Source organism: Atta cephalotes (genome assembly GCF_000143395.1).
Source record: "Atta cephalotes unplaced genomic scaffold scaffold00017, whole genome shotgun sequence".
Classification (NCBI taxonomy): Eukaryota; Metazoa; Arthropoda; class Insecta; order Hymenoptera; family Formicidae; genus Atta; species Atta cephalotes.
The window spans coordinates 720,552-746,358 of record NW_012130081.1 but is presented as its reverse complement, the minus strand read 5'-3'; the positions used below and the strand labels follow the sequence as shown (position 1 = coordinate 746,358).

The window sequence follows — 25,807 nt, the reverse complement described above, 5'->3', positions numbered from 1 at the left end:
AAACGTTAAAACGTAAAACTTAAAACGTTAAACGTTAAACGTTAACGTTAACGTAACGTACGTAACTACTATACTAATACTAACGTTAACTTAATACTACTACTCTCTCTCTCTCTCTCTCTCTCTCTCTCTCTCTCTCTCTCTCTCTCTCTCTCTCTCTCTCTCCCTTGCGTGCTCGTTTTTTTCTCTTTTAATATTAAATTTAATCTAAAATGTAATATATAATAATTTTATGTGTAAATAATTTTATTACAATTTTTAACATTTTAAAAGAAGTAATTATACAGTAATCACAAAAATACAATAATATCTACTTATATGTATCTCATAACATTTTTTTCTGGGCAAAATATGTTTATTCAACGTATTATTCTGTTTTTGTTTTTGTAAATTTATTTATTGATTTAGCCAGAAGATTTTATCATGCACAATACCAAATATAGATAAAGATGTAAACAATGATTTTTTAGGGTTATAATTTGGATAGCACTTTGCAATTCAATGAACGCTTGTGCGTATTACAAGCTGGTTATACATATATGCATACTAATTTTAACGAAGAAACTTTTTACTACATCTCTACATCCTTTAAGTGCTCACAATAATTTCCTGTCTAGATGCGTGACCTGTACGCCGAAGATAAGGTACTAGTTATAAATAACATCGTCACGAATCATTGGAGATTTCTGTTTGCTAGTTACCAGATTATAAATCATTAACTGTTGTTTTCTTGCATAATAATATTCTTTATGTTGTATAGCAACATTCTTTCATTATATTGTATTATATAATTAAATATATTATTATATTGTGATTATATCTAACTATTATATATAAAACTCTAATATAATATAGTTTGTTAAATATAATCTTTATGTATTATATAATTATGAATGTAATTATATATATTTTTATATAATTATAAATTTGTAAAAGAGCTTAAAAATTATCTACTTACTGTAAGAAATTCTGGAATTCTTTTAACTTGTAAAATGTATATTATAAAACAACTTGTGAATTTAGTGAATTAAAAATCTTTCAATAAGAATAACATATTCTTATTTATATTCTTTTCGAGAAATTCATATGTGTCGGTAAGAAATTTTAAGTAAAAAAGTTAAAATCCTTTGTTTGTATAACAGAAATTTTTCAAATTTTCTGAAATTTTTTTTGTAAAATAAAATTTTTAAGGAGCCTCAAGAATCTAACGAATCATAATATAATATGATTTCAAGATCTCTCAATTTTTGCAGCTAGCACTGCAGAATTAAATAAATATAGAATAATAATCCTGATAATAAAGTTGGTTTGAGATTCCTATATAAAATGACGCAGCATATCCTGCCAATCGGTTGAATATTATTTCGCGTACCGAGTAGAGATTCTAATGAAAACGCTGTCAGACCAGTTTAATGTGTATCTTCGCCGACCTAATACTGCGCAGGTAAAAGTAAGTAGGGTAGTGTGTGAGGGAGAATAGTAGATTAACACATACCATGTTGCAATACCAGTTTGTACCCTACCTATGTACTACATATATATGTGAGTCGTTCTTTTCAGGTATTCAAGATTTAACATCGAGCAAATAGGAATTTAAGAAACTGACCTTCTCTCTAGGAAAACCTTTCTTGTGTCACTTTTTCTTTCATTTGAATATTTATTTTCTTTGTACTTGTGGGTTTTAGAAATTAAACTGCAGATACTTGGTATGGATATGAACAGATTTTTCAACATTCAAACGTATTCAAACGTATCTAAACGTATCTAAAAAACATAGAAATGATTTGAATATTTGGGAATGGATGAAGAGGCATTTTTCAATCTTATTCATCTATATATCATCTATATATCATTTGTTTTACATTTGTTTATCGCTTAGAATGAATATCTTAAAAATATATGGAACCTCTTACGAAATTCTAGGCTATTTTTTATTTCTTTACAAAGAACACATTTTATTAATGTTTTATAGTGTTTATAATATAAATAAAACTAAATCTTACTAAAAAATATTTTGTACATGAAATATATAGAATAAACAAGAGAATAATAATAATTAAATATATAATAGATTACTTCAATCGGTTGTTTGAAAAATTTTTAATTTTAATCGATTGATGGATAATTGCATGACAAAATAAAATTCTAAATTTAATTCGTTTTGCATCATAACTGTAATAAAGATGAATTTAACGAAATACTACTTATTTTAATTATAATATGTATTTATAATATGTATTTAATTATAATATGTAATTTCATAATACATAAAAGTAAAATTTTCTATTGGTAAATGATAAAAGAATAAAAAGTATCAAAAATAAACATAAATAGTATACATAATGACATTCGTTTCCGCGAGAAAATACATTGCTGTTTGGCATGCAGCGTTGTTGGCATTTATGATTCGTTAAGGAAACCGATTGTGTCAATGTTGACAAGTTTACTGCGATCTTTCTGGCGGGCAATGTACGCGCAATGGCAAACATACGTAGCTTCGTTGGTAGGTCATTGCGCTGTAGTGCGATCATTTCCTTAGTAATTTATAGGTATTTACGTATGAATGTTAAGTAGCGGCAACGATCTTTTCGTTCTTCTCCGTATATGTTCGCAATCTTGATATTCATTACATTATGCAGCAAATATCTGATATTTTGATGAAATTCGTCTAAAATTGCGTCAATAGTGATGGTATAAGGCGAACCCCTTCTTATCAGCTTCTAAACAGACATTTTATCATAGGATACATTTTGACCAATTGCCTTCTGTCTGATTTTCTCGCGGACCCCCAAGAAGATTGCCTAATACTAAAGATGAAACATCTTCGAAGTTATTAATAAGAATAGCGGTAAGGCAACCTAGTGTTGTATCGAACACGCGCGCGTTACGACACTTCATTAAGATAATTCAAACAGATACAGAATTTCATGTTCGAAAATACTTTCAATCGTTTATTATTTTGTGATGAAGAAGAAATTTTTCTATGATAAAGAAGTCAAAGACCTTGCCATTTAAAGAAACTTGCATATTTGACTGCCAGCTGATTTCCTTATCTTTTTTTTAACACAATTATCTTGCATATTTAAAATACGTTGCATATTTAGGATTACTTCTATCAGAGACTCTTCAAGCCGACACAAATGTCGTTCTATCTTTGTTATTCATTGAATGTCAAGAAAGATAGAATTGTGCTCTTGTCGATTTGTGTCAACAAATGGAAAACACCCTATATCTATTATTAGCATTTTCCACTGGGAAAACTAGTGCAACACCTGTGCAAATCGTTTACATATTTTCAATGTTAATACACAATTTAATCCTTTTAAAATTATGAGCTTGATGACAATGAAGAATCTGTAATTAAAAGGATTAAATTAATTATTAACATTGAAAATATATGAATTTATTTACATTTAATTATTCTGTGTGCATCAGTGTTGCGCTAGTTTTCTCAGTGGAAAATATTATATATCGATTTCGTAGTATTCATTCACAACATACATTTTAAAAGCAATACTATATTAATGATCTTTTAGATAATAAAATCAAAAGTCGTAACTGTCTATGCTATCAAACGATAAATTATCCGAGCCATTCGCAATATGTCCATCAGATACATCGACCTCGTTCACTTGTTGTCCAATTAACATCTTCTTTAATATTGATTTTTTTATATAGATTTTCCATACGCAGTTGATATAATGATACAGTTGACTATTTGCTTTGTGAATTTATCGTTATATGTTATAATAATACAATTTTCAAAACTTATTTTATATTATTCTTTTACAACAAGTTTAGTGAAATATTTATTTGAAGAATTAAAATGTGAAGATTATCATCAAAACATTCTGAGATCTTGCTGACCTATTAAATAACCTAAAGTAGAGTTGTATTAGTGAGAATTCTCTGATTTCTCAGTAATCGAGGTCGCTTAGACCGTATTACATTCCTGGCGGCACACTAATGTTACGACTAAGACGCTTAGGAGGAATAAAATGGATTTTGAAGGGCGGTGTGGAATTAGGGAGAAACGCGCGAGACGGTGGCCGAAAGGCAATGGAAGAGAGTAAAAGTCTCGAGGGCTGGCTTACGACCGCTTCTTGCTAGAAACATATGAATAATGCAACAATTGGAACGACGACGAGCCTTTGTTTTCACAGGCCCTTCGTTATAGGCCGCCAAATTGCTCGCAAGCTATTCGCATCGTGGGCTAGTCACCAACCAATTTCAGGCACAGACAGTGCCTATCTTCCTTGCACTATCGCGAACCTGCCTTCCTCGTGCATACAGGAACCCAGCAAATAATTAACAATTATGGGTGGAGCATACTAGCCTTCGTCGCAGCTGCACTTTGCACGCAGAAGGCTGTCAAGTGGATAGATATCCCTTTCCAGGAAACAAGCTGCATTGGTAAATTAGGGCATGAAGGCTCTGTGATTAATTGTTGATGATCTTCCATTTTCGCTTCTTTTTTACTGCTAACCCGCCAACTTGCTGAATTTTTAGGTGATAGAAAAGATCACTTCATGGTCCATACATAATTTTTTTTGCAATAATCATTATACTTAAATCTTACATTGAGAGACAAATTTTTAGTTTTTGTGACTACAATTATATATTACCATAATTATGATTATTACTGCTATAATATTAGTAATAATAATCATAATTATGGTAATATATTAGTATACGTTTATATTTGCAAATACAAAAAATTCTCTTAGTGTAATTTAATATAAAATTTTTTAATATAAACACAGAAAGTATGTGCTAATAAAGGCAATTATTAATTATTAATGTAAAACTCTGACAAATATGCTTATATTGTTATCGCATGTATGTTTGAACGTAATAATAAAAAACAAAAATTAGTTTATAATTTTTTGTTTACCATTGTATACTAATGTAACGTAATAAATGCATCTGTGTAATTTATTTCATAAACCATGTTCTCCGGAATTCTCCGGAATATTCTCAATCAGTGATCGTTATCGTTAACAACAGACACTCTGTCGCGCGCGTTTCAGATATCGGTGCCAGATTGAAACCACCAACGAGGCATCCCAATCTCGGTCGCAATTAAGGCCGAATGGCTGCTTGTCAAGATTCGTGGACTTTTCCCGAGAGAAAAATACTATGTGAGGTTCGTAAATGAATAAATGTATTTTAACGTACGTAAGTGTATATCTGTAAAAAAACACATTTACATAGCAATAAGAAGAAGATGCAGATAATAAACGCGCACATATTGATAGAATAATGCTGATACGATGATGCTCTCTAATCGATTATGGGTCAAATATTCTCATGTATAATCCCCGTACCGCATCTTAGCGGGATATTGGCATAGGTCAAGACAAGAGCGGACTCGCCCCTTCGAGCCGTTCAGATGGCAGATTGCACTCGCAAGCTCGCTCCGTCGTGTCCGACCCACACAGAGTCTGCCTCGAAAACCGGTAACCAAGTTTCTCACTGGAATTAATAGAATTCGGCCAAATGCCGACGAATCGAATTTGGATCTTTCGGCCTCGATTATCGTTCGGTTCCCTCCCATTGCAGTTGCTTTTTTGATTATTAGTCTAGCATGTGGATTGCCTCACTGCCTTTTCTACCATCTATCTTACAAATAGCACTATATTTTTATATGACACACACACACACACACACACACACACACACACACACACACACACACACACACACATCCTACATATGCGGGTATATGTGTGTGTAAATTCGCGTCTATGTCGAAAATCTCGTTGAAAATTCAAATAGATTCAATTTTTTTTCTGAAGTAAAAAAAATAGAAATAGTCATTATCACGAATTCATTATTACGAATTATCAAAAATTACTTCTATAAAAGTATGAATTTGTGAAAATTATTATTATTGTTGCAATGGGTAATAATTAATCCACTATATTAATATAAATTGATGACTCTTTTTGCGAACCTAGTTTTCTTCCACTGCTACACTTATAGTCTTGATCAAAATATTATGCAGTTATATTTTTTTCATTTCTCTGGACTTCTTTTATTATTATTAACTATTGGTTATCGGCACACATAAATTAAAGGGTTTTTGAAACAAAGAATAATTTACAATAAATACCAAATTAATTTTTTAAGCTAAAATTTTAAATAATATTTAAGGTATCTAATATTTTCGACCAAAGTCTCAGACAGCACGACATCTATTGAACGTCTAATGGATGTCCAATGAATGTTGAGTGCTGTCTGGGATTGTACATCTGTAACAAAAAAAAACATATCATTCTAGTAGTAGAAAGTCGCTGAATTGCAAGGAAATGTACGTAGCTTCTAGCTAATAACAAGTGCAAGATTTTAAAAAAATTATTATTGCTTAAAAGAATTATTATTACTAGTTATTATTAGTTAATAAAGTTTCCACAAATCGATGATATCTACAGCCATTTATTTAAAGTTGCTAAAGAAAACAATAAGAAAAATTATTAAAAATTATGTTTTATTTCATATGGGGATAAGCAAATATTGACATTGCTTTATGTAAAATTTAGACGGCTACAATTTTATTATAAATAATAATCAATTATTATTGATAATAATAAATCAATTTTACCTTAAAAGATAAATAGTTTGTCCTCGCCACGAAAATCCGTAAAATAGATAAACCTGTACGACATTGTGAAATCTATCATAAATCTCAACTTTTTCGAATATACTGTGATGTTATACAGAGCAGTATCATGAATTCAAGAACGAAGGAATTACAACAAAAATAAGAAATACTAAAAAAAATTATTGTAATTATAATTTGTAATTACAATCATATTTGGTATTTATAATTATAACTACTATAATTATCATTACTATAATTATCATTATTCCTGCTACAATATTATAATAACTTATATTATATATACATTTCTATTAACAAATCTGTATAATTGGAAACTCCTTAAAATAATTATAGTTATCATTATTATTATTGTAAAAAATATTTACAGTTACTATAAATTATAATTAAATCACATAGTAATTTTAACTATTTTTATGATAATAATAATTATTATTATAGTCATCTTCAGGATTGCCAACTACATATATGCATTTGATTACATATAGTTATTAATTAATATTATAGTAGCAATAAATAATTACAGTAACACGTAATTATAGTTATAGAAATATCAAAGATTGTTCTTTTAATAAAGAGACATTAACGAATAAAGATCTCAGTGTTCCCACCTAATAAGAAATTTATTATCGGTCCTTATTACCGGTATAGTTTTCTACGAATTAACGTTGATTATCGGCCTGAGCGCACGTCGCACGATAAAAACTTAGAAAACGAGATAACTCGGTACGCGCAGAAACCGATTAAACGAATTCATGAATAACTTAAGAACGTTTCACGACACACCTGCCCCCGTTCCTTCCCTCTTCTTCTTAATCCCCTTACTCAGGCTACGTGACAGTTTTGGAGTCGTTCGCACCGATCTCGTAATGTATTCATTTGGACAGAGCTGACAACGTTGATGTTGAAAGTCAGATGAAATGGAAGCGTGTGATGAGGGTGCTTCGGTCTCAGATATCGTAGTCTTATAAAAAAAAAGATTACATTAAAGTAATATTTGAATGGACAGGATAAACCAAAACTAAATCTTCATTCCTTAGTTAAAGTACTTGTCATTTTTTAATTTCGAGATTAAAGACAGAGGAATACACACACACACACACACACACACACACACGTGTGTGTGTGTGTGTGTGTATGTGTGTGTATATAAATTAACAAAATTAGATGATGTAAAAAGTTTAAAAAAAAGGTTTTAATATAAAATAATAATAATAATATTGTTTGAAATCTTAATGTATTGTAAATTTATTATTAATACATTGCACTGATATCGTATCTGACTCATTGTTATTATTACTTGAGCCTTTCGATATTTTGAAATTTATAATAATAATTATAAGAGAATAAAAAAAATTATTAAATTTAACAATATTTATATATATTCTTTTTGAAAATAATACACTTTTTATATATAACATATCTTAATGAATTATACAAATACTCCAATTATATATTTTTACACATCCATCCATTTTATGTGTATATAAAAATCAGAATTGAGAGTTCACATACAGTGCGTGTCTTCAATTCGTTGCGTTTTATTATACATATTCTTAAGGCTATCTATTTTTAGCCGATAATAAAATAATCTTTAAGCTTTCCATGAACTATAATAACAGTTAGGTACAAGGTATGCGAAACTTAGATGCGAAACTTCATCGAAAATTCAAAATTTTGAAAAAATCGTGACTTGTCTTTAAGCTTCCTTCAGCGACGGCAACGACGTCGTATTGAATACCTTGCTAGTAAAATGCGTGCAGAAATTAAACGAAAGTCGTAAAAACAGGCGGCCGCACCTTCGTATAGCCGCAAAATCGTCTCATAAGTTCCGTTCCGTTTACACGCAACATGATGTACGGAAGAGAGATTTAACGTTTTATGGATATTTTCGCAGGTGATTTACGCGATATCGACTGGTCTACAAAGATACCTGCGGGATGTCATATGATTTTATGAGAAGGAACTTTACACCTGATTTTTTTTTATTTTTATACAATATTGAACAATTTTGAAATTAATGTTACATTAATTTTAATATTATCAGTAAATTATATTATAATATTATGCAAGGGGAAACGCAAATAAAACTTAACCTTCAAAATTATTGCCAAACTATCAGTATACAATAAATTATGTTATCACTCGAGATGTTATTCACACAGCAGAAATATCCCGAATATATCATATCCTACAGACTTTGCAATATCTTTAGATTGTATCTATCATGTAATTTGGACATTTCTATGTTGTGTGTTTTATGCTGACATAGGAATATAATCATGCTTGTTAAAACTTGTCAATAAAAATAAATAAAGAAGAACATAAGAGTTTTCATCGATTAATGATTACGATTTTATAATATTGTTTACAGATTAATTCAGTAAAGCATTAAACTGTTTATATAAAATTTTAACAAATTTTTATAAGGAAATTTCAAGAAACGAAAATATAGCTATCTTTAAAGTAATCTTTTTTTTTTATTTTGAGACTTGCAATTGACTGAAATTTTCTTTTTATTATTCAGAGCAAGTTTTGAATTTCTAAATTTTTCCAGTGCTCGATGCTATCTGAGCTTCACTTGAAGTATGAGAGCAGTTTTGAAGACTTTTTTCAAACTTTTTATTTATTTGATGGAAACGGTTTTAATTTCAAAAAGATCAACTAAATCTTATAGATAATATTATTGTTTTGTCAAAAACACAGCTAGACATAAAGAGAACTATGCAAACTGGCAGAAATTTACTGAATTTTGTCGAAGTAAATTAACATAAATGAACATGTTTGTGATGTATCCTGTTTTCTTAAAATACATTTTACTTATAACTTTTAAAATAAATACGATAAAATGTGATCATCTTTATATTAATTAATTGTGAGACGCATAGAACTTTAACACAGGATATAAATCATAATCGATATAAAGGGGATAATAAAAAATTGAATTTCTTTTAAACGATTATAAAATATTTGAAGTATTATTTATTTTTCCTCTCTCTTCTCGCTCGTTTCGATCGCATTGTCCAAGATTTGAAATGGAGTGACTGCAAAGAAACGAAAAGGGGATAACTGGTTTTCATTTGCCGCCTGTTTGTGTTTATAGTCCAGGGGGATATTAATCGCGAAATATTCTGCGTTGAAATATGTGGAACATGGCGTTTCATGTGCATCTTTCTTTTATGTGTTAACTAATGCTGTTACAGCGAACGCGGTCGAGCACGAAAGACAATAAAAAGAAACGAGACATCGACAGAAAGAGATAGAGACATCGACATAATTGCAGTTTTTTTTCTAAAATACAATATATATCGCATTTCGTATTCGCGTTTCAAGGCCGAATGATTTTATCGGACAAACATGTACTCGTCACATCGACATAGAGCACGTTGACGCAGGTCGATCGCTAGAGACATCCGTACAGGCGCGAGCGATGCGTGAATCGCGGCGATTCACGGGACTGGATTTGCCGGATAAGCCGTTAATGAAGATAAAAATCTAATTAGCTGGCCATAAACGAACACTGGGGGAATTTTTAAGGCCATCGCGCCGACATGTAGCCAGGCGCAAATTCATGAGCTTCCTCTACGCACGGTAAAAAGATTCTTTTCGATGCTGACGTCACGCAGATGAGAATGCGGTCAGTCCGGATGGGATACATGATAGTCCTAGAAGTATCGGACCAAGAGGCAATGTGATTAAAATATTCGCAGTAGATGACGGTCATTTCTCGAGATTGTGCTCCTTGCTCGTTATCTGTAGATTGTAGAAATTTAATCGATGTATAAAAATTCGAAAAAATTAAATTATCATATAAATATCTCACATATATAGATATTTTGTTACTTTGACTTGTGCTTTTTGCATATATGTTTGATTGATTCGATTTGATGAAGATAGGTTAATAAAGATAAGAAAGTGATATTTAGGGAAATCAAATAATGTATTACTAGAAGCTCTAAAAATCATTGCATTATAATCGATATTTAAAAAAAATTGCACTTGTATCTAGATCTTATTATACATTAAATACTTTTACTTAACGGATTTATAACAATATATATATGTTATTTACGATATATTTTATTCAGTTGTGTATTTTGATTCTTCCTCCAAATTTATTCTTCCTTTCTTTCTTTAATTATGTAAATATCAATAAAAAGGTCGCTTCATAAATCATGAAAAAGGTCGCTTTGGCAAAATTGGCTGAAATTATCTCTGTTCGCGTTGCTTTCACTTTTTGCACAAAAAACCAAGACATTTTGTTTTCAACGTCCGAATACATATTTATTTTGTTTTAAATATAAATATTTTTAGGGATTTCAAGTAATACAAACAAAACTATGTAATATTTTGTAGATTATATATAAGATATTGATCGAAAATTTCCTTAGTCAAAACCATAAAAAATGGATTTTGCCGTAGCATTTAAATGCTAAATTTTAGGTATAATCGGACTACAAAATCTTTATTTGCTACACTATTCATTTTTTGATAACTATACCTTAATATTTTTATGCACAGAATAATGATATAAATAATTGATGCAAAAAAAAAACTCATAATTGCATCTCACAATCTACAAAATATAGTTTTAATTATAGTTTCAGTAAATTTGACTGAATCACTTTTTCCATATGATTTATATGCAGTCCTTTGTTTTTTATGTTTATTCCAAAATAACTATTGAATATTTGACTATACTAGTAAGTAGATAGCAATGTCTACTGCACGTCCATATTATTGGAAAGTGTGAAGATATTTGATGGGGCGACCATACTTCTTTTCTTTCGACATTCCCAGTCTTAATCCGTAAGAGGAAATATGATGTTATAGGGGTTTGTCAGACCTTATTAAGTATTTAGAGAGCATAAGGGCTGTGCAGAGCCGCTCAAATTACATTGCCTCATTTCCTTTCTTGTAAAGGAAAAATATCATAGTACCCGCAAAAGATCATCTTTAGAAAAATTAATTAAGCGGAAATACATAGATCACATCATCCTACCGTTAAGTCGTGACGCGGCTAGATATAACCGTTACGAAAAAAAATTCGTATTATTTATACACGTACATATATTTAAACAAACAATAAATAATCTCCACAAACGAAGCAACATAATCAGAAAAAAACGACGATTTGAAATTAGGAATGATTTTCTGAAGCATTATTTGATCAGCAATGTTTGAAAGACGGTTAAGTTGTTGCTGAACAGCTAACAGCTGAAAATTGCAATGCGATTTAAAGGGTTGCGTGTGTATAATAAGGTACAGAAAGGATAATCAGTATGAGACATGCGCCACTGATTTGGAAAAGCTTAAAGATGTTATTCATCAACCCCCTCAGAAGTGTATTCTTCCGTGCTTTGGATTAGTGTTTATTAATAAAGGGACGTTACTCGTCGTGCTTGGTAATACTTTTTTGTTCATCTTGTTTATAATATTTTGAATTACCATTTGAGCAATTACAACTTAAATAAATCTTTTATATCGGATATAATTAAGTAATGCAACAAAAATCTGTAATCATTGGAAGAATTTCGTTAAAATTGACATTGGATTTTAATTCCTTTCCGGTCAACTGATTCACATATTTAATCTCGGTAGAGTTCTTCTAAATATGTATTCGTGAAAACAGAATTTGAGAAAATTAAACCCCTAAGAAACCTTACAGAACAAACGAATGGATGAACAAATAAGAAAGGAGGGAGCCAAGTCAATATTATAAAATAGTTTGCTACATTTCATTATTTATAATTAATCTTATGTCAAAAGCAGTTGGCATTGTAACTGTATTATGTTAAAAATCTTGCTGCAATATATAGTGAATTTTACTTAAATTAAACCTTTATGCAAGTATTTTATTTGAGGAAAATTAAATATCATACGTGATTATATTAAGATATAATGATATGCATAATTGTTATATCATTTGGTATTATATTGAAATAAATAATAAACAAACAGAGTAATACAATAAAGTTTTAATATCTGTTGTTAATTGATGGATATTTTGATTATACATGTTACATTATATGAAATAGTACCAGACGTAATTAAACCATTCAATACTGTTACTATATGTTTAATATTCCCGTTAATAAATAAACTTTTCAACTTTAATTAAAATAAAATAATTAATATCACAAATTTAATATTTATAATTGTAAATGTTATAATTTATAATTATAAATAGTCTTTCCGTACATTTTGCCATGAATTTAATAATTAAGTCTAAGTTTATTTTATTATTGGTTAATAATTAATTTTATTTAATAATAACAGTTTACCAATTCGATAAATTTCTTTCAATATAAAGCTAAAGATATATAAAAATTGTTATAAATAAAAGAATTCCGATTATTTCTAAAATAGTAAAATATTTCAAAGAGCCGTTTAGAAATGGTCAGAATGGATAATGAAAATATAAAAAAGTATGGTCTCATACTCCCAAGTTATTTCAAATCTTAGTAGTAGATATTATTAGAAAGTAACTATTTTAATTGTCACACCGCGCTTTTTATTTCCACGCTTTCAAAAATTTGTAAATTAAGTTACTGAATTATTTTTAACAGTTACTGTCTCTAAAAGCATTATTCAAACATTTATGTGATTTAAATATTAAAACGCCGATCTTTTTTTAGCTTTATCTACAATATTATGATATTACATAGCGAAATTTTTTTGTTGTACAATGTATATACTATAAAAGAGACAATTTGTTTCTTTTTTCTTTTCAATACAAAAATTAAATATACTAACAACGAAAATATGTAAGTTATGCGTAAGAATAGAAAGGTGAACAATACCAGCATATTTATATACCAGCATATTTATCTCTAATCAGTATTCATAGGTTTGGTAAACACGGAATTTTCTTCTATTACATTGTATAACATATAATAACATTGTATAACATGTATAACATATAATAATATATGTACGTCACAACTTTACATAATTTTTTTACATAAACAACGTTACATAATCTTGTATCTCAGATTTTAATTTTCAAAATATAAAAAACTGTTTAAGCATATTAACTTTAAGCAAAGGTACATTAATTTAAAATACATTAACTAGACTCATGAATATGTATCATTTAAAGAAATTTTAGAGCGAATATTGATTAGGAATAATAACAGCATCCATCAACATATGACAAATGCAATAAGTATCAAACCTGTTGTTATACTGTAAAATAATCAAAATGATATTCTGTATATCTATTTTATTCTAAAGTACTTGAGATTTCGTATCCTTGAATTGATGGCCTCGAGTCTTGAAGGGTTGACGGAAGGTCAAGCAGGACGCCGCCAACATCAGACTGCATACACTGAGGAGGAAGTCTGCCGAAGCTGAAACAAAACGACCATCGAAAAAGACGTTAGCAAAACATCTGCGAAGAGGACGTTCGCGGATTCGCGCCGGTAGCGATATACCTTCCGACCGATACACACATAAAGAGGACTAGATCAAAGCGATTCTATTCGAACAATAATGCAGCTAGAGAGTAGGAAAAGAACGGATAGTAACCCGTAATTTGTTCGTCCACCAGATGGCTCCTTCGTGACCAATGAACATTATGGCAAAGTTGGCTTGAAATTCAAATTCAAATGCACGGTCGTGTACACTGGTAAGGTATAGCTTGCGGCTAGTTCTCTCTTTCTTTCTCTCTTTATCTCTATCTCTCTTCCTCCACTAAACCGTTTTGATTATACTCATTACCCGGACCCTCTGCCCAACCTCTCGTCCTCTTCTTCTCTCTCTTCTTTGCTACTTTCGTTTCTTTCGCTCTAGTTTCGGCTTCTCTCTCCAAAACCTTGTTTCAAAATGTGATCAAGGAGAACGGACCTTAGTCTTCTGTTATTCCCGGAAATCGTGACTTTCGGACCGTCTTTGATAGACCATATATGTGCGCGTAACTCTTTACGATTTACGATGGTAGATGCCAAGCATGCTATGTGATATCTACTAGGTTATTTTTACGCACTTTATGAGAACGCCAACAATACGGTTTTTTCTGATCCTAGCTTGCCGGAAGGTGTCGACATACGATACAGCATTACGTAATAAATACGTGCGCGCGCGGATAGTGAGATCTTACAAACATTGGACAAAAAATGTACATGTAAAAAAATCTCATCACATTCTGCTATTGAAGTTCATATGTCACGTAGCTAAGGAAATGTAATTCGATGAGATCGGATCATTTTTTAAATTTAAAATTAAAATCATAATTTTTATATATCTTGAAAGCTGCAATTATATAAATCATAAGCGTTCAGAAAAATAAAAAGCCAAGTAAAATAATTTCTGATTATGATCTCTGTTTTACACATATATATATATATATGTATTATATGTTGTGTAAGTATTGTATTATTTGAATATGTGTAAATTATGTCTCATAAAAAAATCATGCAGCATTAAAGTAAAAATTCTCTGATACTCATATAAATTTTTGCAATAAATCCTGATTTTGTTATTTTCATACTGAATATTTAAATTTAAGTTTATAGACTAATTAAAAATTTATTGAAAAATATTACTCTTTGCATATTCTCTATGTATATCTCTTGCATGTTCTCGACATGTGAAGATAAATCAATACACAATTACTTTTTTATGCAAAATCAAAAATGCGCATAAAACATTAATTATTTATACTAGTCTATAACTTCTGCAAATTGGCGAAAATACAAGTACACGTACTGTGTGGAGGCAATTCTATTCTAAAAAAAGGTGTCAATAGAAACATATTGATGACCAATCAATCGTTCAAATGTTTTGATTATATTTAAATATTGATGACTAATCGTACATTGAAATTGATTTCAGTTTGGTTTTCTTTTTCATTATATAACATTCATTATATAACATTGGAATGCAATTTTCAGATAATTGTTACAAAGTGTAATTGTTATAGTGTAATGTAAAATATAATTTGATGCGCAATTTTTTTTATAATATAATTTTATTAATTTTATTATTAATTAATTATAATATTAATCAATAATAATATATTTTTAATAATAGACCTTTACAGCACAAAAGTTGCAGAAACAATGCTGCAATATTGCAGCAATAATGCATGTTGCAGCAATATTGCAGCGTTCTTGAAACGATAGTTGCTGCAAGTTCTGTGCTATATGGGGACTAATTAGAAGTATTTCATTTCTAACATATGAAAAGTTATATATAATTATAATATTTATAATTAATTCTATATCTTTCTTAGTGCAAAGTAGGTAGGTCTAATATTGTACCATCAATTTATTAAATTTCATTTTTTCTTTTTTGTTCGGGTGAATGACAAAAACACACTGTCCGTTCATTTGAATACTAATTGTGTGTACACATGTGCACGCACACATGCACACACACACACACACACACACACACACACACACACACACACACACACACACACACTCATACGCGCGCGCGCGCACGCACACATGTATATTTACATAACAATATTAATAATACGAACAAAATTATAAAAATCAATTCAATAGCAAAATATGTTGCAATTTATGTTACATTATTTTAAATTATTTTGTCATAATTGATGTATTGTATCTTTTATTTTTATAGTTGTCTGCTTGAGCAAATATACATAAATATTTTAAAAAGTTTTTGCAAATATGTTTTACAGACGATAACATGTATTCATTCCATAGAAACGATAGAGGTTAAATGCAGGTGCAATTGTATGGCAAAGAAAAGTGCTAACAGAAATCTCTTATATCGTGGTCGATCGAGCGTCATTCTAAAGCACAAAGCAACCGAGATTAATTAGAAATTGTACACACGATGTGAAAATATCGGAAATTTTATCCAATATCTAGTCTCCAAATATAAGTAATAACGTTAATATAATGAGATTAAAGGTTTAGTGGAACGAGTTACTGAAGCGAATATCGAGGGCAATAAATATCGAGACGCAATATGTTACGAGTGAAACTTCTGCGCGAATGCTGCGTGTCTAATTACGGTGTTTTATTTTATGGCGATTTACGAGTGAAACTCTCCATCGTGGTAAATGTCTAAATATAGATGCTAATTAAATGCGGAAGTCAGCATCACAAGTATCCGTTGTAGACGCATTAATCGATGGGCTATAGCCGTGAGAATATATTTTTCGTAAACAATCGTAGTAGCATAAATGATAATAAAACGCGATAATAAAAAGATCTACGTTTGTCAATTTTATACACTTTCCGCATATGACGCATTTATAATTATTTAAGATGAAAATTATCGCTCATATATTTAATTAACTTTGCTGCAACTGTACGAAGAGACTGCCAATATTATTTTTATTTTTTGATAATGTCACAAGAAAGAAAATGTATCATTATGTTATTTGTAAATCCATTACATGTATTCTCGCCGTTATCGGGAAACAGACATGCATGCGTGTTCACGCGCCAAATACAATACGCGCACGTGCACAAAGAGACAAGTTATTAATAACATATTGCTGATAGAAGAGTCTGAGTTTCTTAATATAAAACGTACAGGTGCTTTCTTAAGATGGAAGTTTACCGGAATATTACGATAAATGTCAACGGATCTTGTTTCATACAAAAATAACAAAAACTGAAAAAAATATTCTCATCATATCGCAAAAATGTCATACTGCGTGTAACAAGTTAAGAAATTACGTCATGTTAAATATACAGGATAGTTTTATTACACATAATTAAAAATATCTAATATATCTATATATATAAACGATTAATTATAAATATCTATAAAAATACAGCTTTACAATTTAAAAACTATATTATTTGTAAAAATATTAACGCGTAATTTGAATTTTTATACTTTGGTTAAAAATTTAATATAATATCCTTATATTTCTCATGTCGCTATGAATAAAAGTATAGTGTGTAATGTGTTTATATTTGATGAAACGCATTTGTACGCGTATAGAAATTAATGCTCCAATTAATTATGCCGTCGGACTCAATTAAATTATTATCGGCATCGCGTGGTCCATTAAGTAACCGAAGTGTCCGTCGGAATGCACTTTCCAGTTGCACATACATAATATTCTTTACGTATAGACTTGTGTTAGCAAGGGAGTGCAGGGGATACTCGTTGGACAACATTGTAGCGACTTGCGACATGCGCGGCAATTATCCGTTCCCTGTCTCATTTGCGATTGTAATTAAGGACGGCGCGGGCGCGAAGGCATTGAACCATTGCACTGATCGCAATTGATTGTGACGCGGCTCGTGGCGCGAGTAGCGATTTCATAGCGGCGCTAATGCGACTAAATGCCTCTCTCTCTCTCGGCTCATCGTCCGTTTAATAATTTTTGTTTTTTCTCATCTCAAATCACCGTTATTTGCAATTTTTCTCATCTACGTTATGACCGCAATGCTGGCTAAAATTGTCGTATATATCGCGTTAAACAAATGGTTTCGGATCTTAATTTTTTATGAGTTTTGGCTTTTGTAATAATAATATATTGAATGAAATAATATAAAAGAACATGATGTATGAAAGAACAGGTGTTCTGTAAATTCTAAGAAAGACAAAAGTAAGATTAAGTATATATAAAATATATGATAAAATTTTACATATATATTTCAAAATTCTTTCAATTAAAAAATTCTAACAATAGAATGTAATATTTCTTGAAATTTCCGAAATTGTAATCTCTAATATAGCTGCAGTAACATAGCTTCATTTAAATCGGGTTGCACAAATGCATGGAAAAACGCTCGAGGCATCTGGGGCAAATCTTATCGGTAGTTGTAATTATAGGTCAATTAAATTAAGTACACGTGTCCGAGCATGGAGAAACGACTTTCGTCGTTGCTGACATATCGGCACCCAGCGCAATTTTACGTTATCTCCGTCGTTGGTATCTGCACGTTGCCGCCTGCAAATGTTACCGTTGATATTTACCGGGAACTTGTTTCACTTTCTTACTAAGCACTGTAAAATGCAAGCTGATACGTTGTAATTAACTAGTTTAGCGAATTATTAACGGACAAATAACTCTCCTTCCCACGAATAAAATGTTTTAATTCTGTATTTTACTTTACAGCTATATAAACTATATAAACGATATATGCTATATAAACGAAGGTATATTGACCTGATATCCAATCATTTCTTTGTGATTCAACTATCCAAAATTTTACAAAATGTCGATAAATTAAATATATTTATATATTAAATATTTTATTAATATAGGATGAATATATTAATATATTAATACATTAGTATATTAACATACTAATACATAAACACATTCTATCTATTATATATTAATATATATTATATATTAACATAGTAATATATTAATATGTTATATATGATATATTAATATATTAAATATGTTAGTTATATTTTTGCGTTTATAATTTATAAAAAATAAGGATAAAAATTATTAGAATAAAAATCATCCCTTTTAGAGTGCATTGCAGTATCTTTTCTCTTTCGATGTAATGTCATTTTCAAAGGATCCTGTTTTAATTAAAATTAAAGCAATATTTTATGACGTCATAGCTTGTACGTTACAATATATAAGAAGTTCCATATTCTTATATATTGTAACGTTATAATATATATTTTATTATATTTTTTATATTTTATATTTTATATTTTATATTTTTTATATAGTGTAACGTTATAATATATATTTTATTATATTTTTATATTTTATTAAATAAAATGTACGTGAATAATTCTAAAGGAAGAAATTTCATACGAATAAAACGTCATGTCATACATTGCTGTTTCGATACACTACTCTCTTTTCATGGTCACGTTTTGCTTTTATACAGCAACTGTCACAACTGAAATTTTATTTTGCGGCTTGCATGATCCTATTTTCCACGAAAAAGAGTGCGATCTGATCACGATAATCCATGGACAGGGGTTGTGCATCACGTAGGAACATTCATGCACGTTGCGTGCCTTCTTCTCTTGCCTTGTTCTTTCCCTCTTCTCCTTCTTTTTCTGTCAATCATCTCTTAGATTCATCATTGTACCGTGTTTTACTTGTATGACGAAAAATACAACGTGCATGTGCACGTGCGCATCTGGCGAAGACGCTAGAAAAAGAGGCACAAACGCAGATGTATAATACATTACATCACACACCCGTCATCATGTCATGGTTAACTATGAATTAAAGTCTTAAAAAAAGACAATTAACATTTAATCATATAATATTAAGAAATTATTGTTAACCAAATATTTTTATATCATTACATCGCACATCGCAGTATGGATATATAAATAAATCAGCTTGAAACGCCCTTGGGAGAACAATCTGACAGTTGCAGAAGGAAGCCTCGCCGGTAACCACATGTTGCGACTTTCCCGAAGGGGAAGTTAAGGGAAAACGGAGGGAGAGAATGATCCATTATTGCTTGGCTTTGACGTGATACTCGCGAGCTCTTCTTCTGCGACCTGCTTTTTCTGCGCCCTATTTCTGTGTCTCGCATCTACTTGCTCCCTTTTCATTGTCTAGTAACTTGACGTTATTAGTAATTATACTTTAAATTAGACGACACAGATACGTCCTGACTGGCTGAGATTTGCACGGTTGTAGTTATCGATTGTATCAGTAATCGTCATAACAAGATGGAATTATAAATTTTGTTGATTTATCGAGATGTAATTGCATGAGCGACAAATTTTATACACTTTAAGACAACGCCAGGATTATTTAGCAATGTACGTGGCATGCGCTACTTCCGTTTGTAGCGCAGCTGATGATTTCGATTCTTGATGGTAGCAATATATTTATATAAATAAACTTTTACCATTGATCATAATAATAATTTCTTAATTATTAAAAATAATTATTGCAACTGTTTTTAAGTAATAATTAATTTAATAATTTTTATTATCATCAGATTATAGTTATACAGATTCTTTTTTTGAGGGATATTGATTTTTTTAGTATTCTTTTAATGTGGTACTCTATATGTAATGTCATTAAACTGTCTAGCTAAAAAAAATTACATCAAATTAATTTGTAATAAATTATAACATGAATTTAATACTCTATAAAAATTATAAAAATTCTGAAAACTTTCAAAAAATCCAAGTATAATTACATAATAAACTAGTACAATCTTACAAAAAATTGTATTTGTACCCCGTCTCTTAAAACTTCTATTAACTTCTATTAAACTTTTATCATTTTTCCAAGAAATTTGTGATGAGAACAAAAAATTTCTATATTTATGAGAAAATCTCTCAATTTAGTAAAAATAGGTAATGCATTAATTGATTTTATGCGAACTTAAATCGATTTAATACGATTTTAAGCGAAACATTATTCAACGACTCCTGCATTCGATATTGAAAGACTCATATATTAAGCTACTTTGGAATATTTAAGAAAACATTTTTTAAACATCAATTTATATGCTAAGAAACCTACTACTACATTCGATGTGCGTTATGTCTTTTAATTAGAGATAAACAGAATGCATTTATTTACCATTTTACAATTGTTTAGCAATTTTGTTAAACATTTTTCATCATCTGATTGATAAATTATTATTTTCCGTAAGACGCGTTTCCTTGTGATTCTTTTCCTTGTTTTCTGACAGTTATAAATTTTGAACAAAACGCATCTTGAAAGTGTTCTTCAAGCAGCTAATCACAGCATACATACAGAGTGAAACCGAAAAAGTACATAGTTGTAGACACTAAGATACTTTTATAAATGAAATAAAATTCCTAGAAATAGTAAATAAGATTTTTAGGTATACCTTTTCTTTTTTTTCTTTATTTGTCATTATATCGCATTGAGTTATCACAACCGTGAAAATGTAATCATAATGACTTAATAATAGAGGAAGGAGGAAAACAAAAGAAGATATATTTATCAGAATAGCCATGTCATTTAACAATTGAAAAATTGCGGGAAAGGATAATCAAAGAAGCAACGCATTCATATACGTAAGAGCAACGAAAAAATGATTTGTAAAATTATCGTGAAAAAAGAAGCAGAAAAATGCAAATTGCAAAAATATTCATGATGGTACAAAGTTCGGCTCGACGGAAACTTTAACTCAAATTTAATTAATGTGAGTTCAATGCAAGATTTTACTGAAGATTAAAAATTTGAGGTATAATTCATTAAAATATATACAAATATATTGTACGGAAGATGTATAAAACTTATCATAATGATACTGTATATTAGAATTAGTCAACTTTCAATCTTAAAATTTGAATAACTATTGTTTGGAGTAAAAAAATTGCAAAGATTTTTATTATTTAATTTTTATAAATTTGTTATAATATTTGAATCCGTGCACTGAGAAAAATTATGTAATACTTCAACAAGACGTATATGGTTGAATGCATTTTAGTGAAACCACGCAGAATTTCTAGTTGTCATAATACGACTCAATATTTTAATTAAACCGTTTGATAAACTTCTATAAAACTTTTAGTTATATTCAATAGACGTTTCCCGCGAATAGTACGTTGTACTGCCGCGAGATAAAATTTTATAATTCATGAATTTAAAATCGCATATAGAATAAAATACAAGAGGCAGCATTTTGAGATCCAGGAAGGAATCGAATAGCTGCACGTTTTATGCGGTCGATTCACGATTGTGTTCCGAATTCGATTTCATTCACGAATCCTAAGGAAAAAATTATTTTTCACCGTCCACAAAATTAAATCAAAAGAAGTAAATAAAAAATATATTTTGCAATACAGTTTTTAGTTTTATATAAAAAATAATCCAGGAACCTAATAATTTCTGAAAATTATATGTGCCAAAATGTATTAATACTAATCTGAAATATGATTAGAAGCACTAAAAACTGATATGGAATTATACATTAGGAAAAAATTAATTTGATTAACAAGAAATTCCGAATAAAAAAGAATTAATCATCTGGTAATTCCTATAAGAATTCTGATTTGTTTATTTTTGAACAGACACACCGATTAAATCTATTAGATTTCCAATTAATGCAATCAGCTCTTTTTTTTAGTGAGACATCCTATATGACGATAGATAATGCTGGTATGTTCATATATACCTATGTGGAAGATAGTGTATACATGGATAGCAAATCCTACAGGATTATGTCCTGTGAGTTGGTGCTTTTATTGTTTCTCCTATAGAGTGTGCTATAGACTGTGAGAAGAAGGGATCGGCGGCGGGGTTTGTATCTTCGAAGAATCTACGCGCATTTTCACTTAGCCAGGCTACACGATCCGACCGGCGTGATGCACCCCACGTGGTTGATCATTAGTACCGACTATTCGACAGTCTGCAAGTACCTGCTCCTGCCCTTCAATTTTGTTGCTTTTATCTCCAGTTCCTTTTTTTCATTTTCTTCCTTTTTCATGATGACGGTATTCGCTTCAGGTCTTGCTTGATCGTTTGAATTTTAGTCAAAAAAGTACACAAGATGGAGGAATTTTTGTTTTTACAATTAAATGTGATTGCTAATAATAATTAAAATTTTTCAGAATAATAAATGAGTAGAGCAATCCAAATAAAGATTTTTCCGACAACTGCATTGTTTATGTTGTTTAAGATTTGTAGGTCTAAATTGTAATCATATATATCTTGTGCAAAAAAATTTATTATAGTAATAAATAAATTATTTAACTATTATAAATTATTATAAATACATATGTAATTTATTTCATATTTTATAAAATTTATTTTACATCTTTTAATGCATTATCGACGACAATATTAAAAACTATTAAAATTTATTATTAATTTATATCTTTAAGATTGAAAATCTGTGCTACAAGATATTTATCTTGATAAGATACTATTGCGTATGTGAGAGAACAACAGATACATTTTTGTAGTTATCTTTATTCATGATTTTAAAAATATGACTACTTTGTTCATATTCGATTGTCTGTGGCAAGTAATTGTTGAATCTCTAATTTTTAACTATCTGGTCTCTAGCATAGCTGTTTTCCTATCGTCAGACAAAAATTTATCTAATGTTAAGTACATCGGCGGATGATATTCATTTTTAAAAAAATCTGTCTGCCTCCGATTTCTTCGGATTTCATGGCACGTAAGAAATATGTGAGCTTGAATAAAGTAATAATAATAGTACCCATGAATTAACAATGAAATAATTAAAAAAGAGCATTTATACATCCAAGACAAAATTCATAGCTGAACTAATGTGTTATTAATTAACTGATATTTGTAAAGAAATAATAATTGCTAAATCGAAAAATGTTACATAATATATTTATATTTATAAAAACATAATTAACACAGTTTTTGTGTGTGTACGTTTAAAAATAAACTGAAACTGTTAATACAAAGGCTAACTCAATTAATTCTTTTTCCGTATTAAGAGTTTCATGGCCTTTCAGGGAAAATTGAATGGAAGAGTCACGCTTCATGAGAGTCGCAATGATCTGCAGTTAGTGAATCTGTGCGTACCTACAAGATCGGCAATCGTTGTAAGTAGATTAATCGTGATGCTGCTCGACACAACTTGAAGCTTTAAAAGTAACAAAAATTTTCATCTATCACGTGCAACTGCACAGCACTGCGTTGGTCGATACTCGAATCTGCTTCTTTACTCGCACTTCTATAAATAATCACTTTCTATTAAAAAAAAATTAATCACTCTAGCACTTTTGCAGTCATAGAACATTCTTTCTTCACTATTTATTGTATCAATTATTTTACATTTTTATATTAAATAAACTGATTCATTATACACAGTCAACAATTGACTGATTTAATTCGCTTCTAGTGCACTTAATGGCGAATTCTTTATCGATGGAATGCATCTCGAAGCTGAGAACGATGCACACTAAACAAAAAGTACACAAACAAACGATCTGCCGCGGTCTGCCGCGATGGCATCGCCTTAATTCGCCAGAAAGGAAAGAATCGCCGCAAATGTGAGTCGCGACAATGGCGTTAACAAATCTCTAAAACGTTTAAAAAGGAAAACTTTAATTCTAATATCGCAAGTTATTGCAGCACTGACTATATTGCACCAATTAAAATATAGACTGCAATGATAATATAGATAATATTTTGATTCAGTCTAAATGCATTAAAAGTTACTTTTCTACAAATATAATTGGTATAGTTGCTATATAACGTATAGCATCATATAATATGTTAAGCCTATTTTACAATAGTCGCACAGACTGTGTCGCATATCATGCAAGAAAATCACAGGAATAAGTCAAAACCAAATTCAGTAATTCAGTAAAATATAAACAATAAGCGAATCGGCCAATCACAGTACAGAATGTAAAATTATTATCTTATGTTCTTTATTATTTGTCTTACATTTTTCTATGTATTTCTAGATCTCTTACTGTTTCTAGTCATATAGTTATCGTAATCATAAGAGCTCTTGTTATACGAAGTTAAGTTCAACTTTCTGCAACTGCGACAAGCTCATACAGTCTACAAAGCTCAGCTAATCACACAGTGTAGCAAGTTTGGCAGAAGAATGTTGTTGATGATTTGCGTGTGTGTTGCTACTTTGTGAGTTGATCCATTATGCTATTTTCTGGTCCTTATATTTGAAGATTAGAAAGATGAATGAAACAGAATTCGAGGAATATCTCGAATTCTCTGCCTTTTATTATAATTGGCTGTCGCAAGCAATCCTTGCGACTGTTATAGATACTCATCTAGCGACCCTCTTGTGACATGCAACAAATTTTTCTGCGATACTACTACTCGCGACATGCGATACAGCCTGTGCGATTATTATAGAATAGGCTTTATCTCTAGATTGCTGTTCTACTTTAATAAAAATGAAAAGATAAATTTATTATATATATATATATATATATTTTTACACAATCATATTTTATAATATAAAATATAATTATGTATAAATATTTATCATATGACTTACATATTTAAGTCTAATCAATATAACAAATTTTTACATAAAAATAGTAATTTAAAAGTTTAAAAAGATAATATATAACATATATGTATATACATTTTTTTAAATATAACAAACATTTCTAATACATTGAATGATGAAAATTTTTATGAACTATAAATTTTATATATATATATATATATATATATATATATATATACGTAGTAAAATAATATATATATTAATTAATTTAATTATATATATAGTGNNTGTACTAATAAATAAACTTAAACGTTAAAGTTTAAGTAGTAAATAATACTAATAATTA

The 25,807-nt window shown here is 29.7% G+C and overlaps 1 protein-coding gene across 1 annotated transcript in view; it reads left to right on the top strand.

Moving 5' to 3' along the window:
* The window catches only part of LOC105618478 (voltage-dependent L-type calcium channel subunit beta-1), an 84,061-nt gene that overhangs the window by 11,152 nt on the left and 47,102 nt on the right, over window positions 1-25,807 (top strand). The window contains exon 2 of the mRNA XM_012200012.1: window positions 23,987-24,076. Coding sequence (XP_012055402.1) covers window positions 23,987-24,076 — 90 coding nt within the window. The remainder of the gene's footprint in view (window positions 1-23,986; window positions 24,077-25,807) is intronic.